This window comes from Aplysia californica, unplaced genomic scaffold (assembly GCF_000002075.1).
Source record: "Aplysia californica isolate F4 #8 unplaced genomic scaffold, AplCal3.0 scaffold00321, whole genome shotgun sequence".
Classification (NCBI taxonomy): Eukaryota; Metazoa; Mollusca; class Gastropoda; order Aplysiida; family Aplysiidae; genus Aplysia; species Aplysia californica.
The window spans coordinates 334,617-337,406 of NW_004797591.1; the positions used below are offsets into that span (position 1 = coordinate 334,617).

At 43.3% G+C, this 2,790-nt stretch overlaps 1 protein-coding gene across 1 annotated transcript in view; it reads left to right on the top strand.

The window, feature by feature from the left end:
• Window positions 1-449: 449 nt before the first annotated feature.
• The window catches only part of LOC101854422 (meteorin-like protein), a gene marked incomplete in the record, with an annotated part of 48,337 nt that continues 45,996 nt past the window's right edge, over window positions 450-2,790 (top strand). The window contains 1 exon segment of the mRNA XM_005102339.3: window positions 450-1,838. Coding sequence (XP_005102396.2) covers window positions 1,705-1,838 — 134 coding nt within the window.

A 2,790-nucleotide genomic window follows, 5' to 3' on the forward strand; every position in this document is an offset into this window, starting at 1 on the left:
TGTTTTATATATTTATATATATGGGATATGCGTGCTGAAATCTCGCCACAATACATTTTGAAAAAATGCCGACGGCACTCTGCACATCGTATGTTTAGATTTAATTTCCTACAATGGTCGCGATAGTATAATAATATAGTGAATGCACTCGGTTTTGTGCCTGGTGGTTTTCGCTCAGTGAAACAAAGCGTTGAACAGCTCGCACGTGCAGAGGGCGGTCCTAACAAACACACAGGTACTGATAATCCCTCTCATCTCCACGCCCCTGCCGTAAATCCAACCAATCGCCTTGTGCAGAATTAACTGACTTACTCCCCTTTGAACCGTCATCTTTCCCTCTCTCTACTGTTTGCTCTGACGAAAACAGTGATCAAGCCGTAGACTGCGAAGAGGCTGGACGACCAGGCTATCTTACACCAAGAGCAACACGAGGGAACAAGTCTTCAACTTCAACGAGTTCCCTCCCTCATCTGCACTGAAGCCTACCTGAGGCAGCGCCAGTGCGCAAGCTGAGGAAGGCAAGGCGAAAGAGAGGGCCCCAAAAACCTCTCCCCTCGCGTTTCACCTCACGCACTGTGAAATCTCTCCCTGTAGTTCCGTAGCACTTGTTGCTGAAACCGCGGCGGTCGGTCGATGTACGTACGTAGCGGGCGTCGTGGGGCCGTGACTAAACAAGTGTATTGTCGCACCCAGCTGGTAGAGCGCTAGTTCTGTGGTGCGCCCTGCGTTTGAGACGAGTCTCGAGATCGGAGTACACAACCCACAGGTTCTTTGACTTTGGACTTACCAGTGTGTATGTTTGTGTGTACACTACTACCAAATCTACGCACGCGATTCTTGCTCTTTGGATATGACAAGAATTTGTTTCCAGTAGAATTGATCTGTGTTTCTGTGCTGTTAATTGTACCAGACGTGATCTCGAAATTGTTCAATGAAAGTTATCTTAATTAGCCTACGTAATTGTTGAGCAATCACTTTGTAACTTGCACACACCTGTCACGCAATTCGTCATAGATTTGAGATCTAATCTTGATTTAGAAAGATCTAGGTTAAAAATCATTGATTGATTATAGGCGGCATCTTGTCTTCGTCGTGAGGATTACATTGATAGATCTAGGTTTTGATTATAAACACCTGTATATTTTGTCGTGTTGATACTTTTTTAAAGATTGATTTGATGCCCAAGTGGTATAAAAAACTGGTTCTGTTTTGGTGATATTCACAATCGGATCTATAGTCTCAAATTGTGACTGTTCATTGAACACAACTGTTTGTGAAAAATTCATTGATTGGAAGTATTTCTGCCTTGTTACATTACTTGGACCAATTCAGACTCAACGGAGCCTCAAGCCTACAATTTGGTAGACCAAGCGTATTACAAACCTCTTGTTTCTTCTTCAGAGGACAATATAGTAAAGTTTCTTACAATGGATATCAAGTAGAATTGTGGAAAGGCTCGTTTGTGTTTTCAAGAGCACGCATAATAAAACCAGAAACAAAAAAATACCCTCCCTGATGATGTATTCAACAAACAGGCCGAAAGGATGGGCGTCAAAGTGTTAAGTTCTCGGGACACTCCCTCCGCCCGGTATTACCAAAGCTTCTAGTTCCTCTGAACAGGATTTGGAGGTGCATTGTAACTTTGGCGTTGCGTTGGGCGCTGATTTCTACATCAAGTTGATCGTCCGATACCCCGAGAAGGGCATGGATATTATGGATACTTTACCTGCAGCAAGTCTGAAGCGGCGGTTGCTGTCGGCAACTGTGGTGATGCTGCTATTGTCAACGTGCAGGACTGTGGCACAGCAGCTCTGTGAGCACTGCAACTGCCAAATCAGGTGAGTGTCTTCTAATAATGATAGATGCATTAATTGTATAGCGCATATCCCGGCTCAACAGCAAGCTCTATACGCTTCACAATCTATACCATTACCGCAGCAGACCTGAGAACATTCTGAAACAACCCCAACTTCCTGGGAAGCATACAGTGCAAGCAGCCATTTATAGCCTGCGCTAAAACACTAACATACTGACAAATTCTTTCGCTGTCTATGGACATTTGTGTTGGGATACGGCTTTTAATTAATGCCCTTTCAACTGAAATTTGTGTGTTGTTTTCGGAGGCCAGATCTCAGAACTAACGTTTATCTCAGATAGTATTCTGCCGAATAGATGGACAGCATAAAATATTTTTTAAAAGTAAAGCATGTCCTCAAGCAATACCAAGTTCAAGAATGTCAAATCTGAGGTTTAGATTTAGGTGGTCTGTGCGTGCAGTGTAGTCAAACGCGATACCAAATGAGCGAAGTGTGAAGCTATGTCAGGGTGTTTTAGCTCGTAGAAGGAAGAAGGCTCACACCTGCACTGCTCCGAGCAGTAGATTATTATGCTGTGTCCCTAAATGTTTGCTATCAAGTCCAAAATCATGGTCACAGTGATATCATAACTTTAACCTCAGGTTTTCGGTGTCTTTTTAGTACATGGAATAGGGAAGAATCAAATTGAAATGAATAGCCTACAGCTTTCATTTCAGCTGAAATAGTATGTCAACACGCACAAGTTGTATTCCCGCCTTGTCTTCTTTAGTCATTATCGCTGAGTTTAATCTTAGTAAGTTTTAGTATGTCGCATGTTCCTCTTTTTAATTCCAATAATAACAGGTGCGTACCCTGTACTCCTAATTTACTCCTAAAGTTCTCGCCAAGCTCTGTCTGTCTGCCTGTCTGCCTGTCTGCCTGTCTGTCTGTCTGTCTGTCTGTCTGTCTGTCTGTCTGTCTGTCTGTCTGTCTG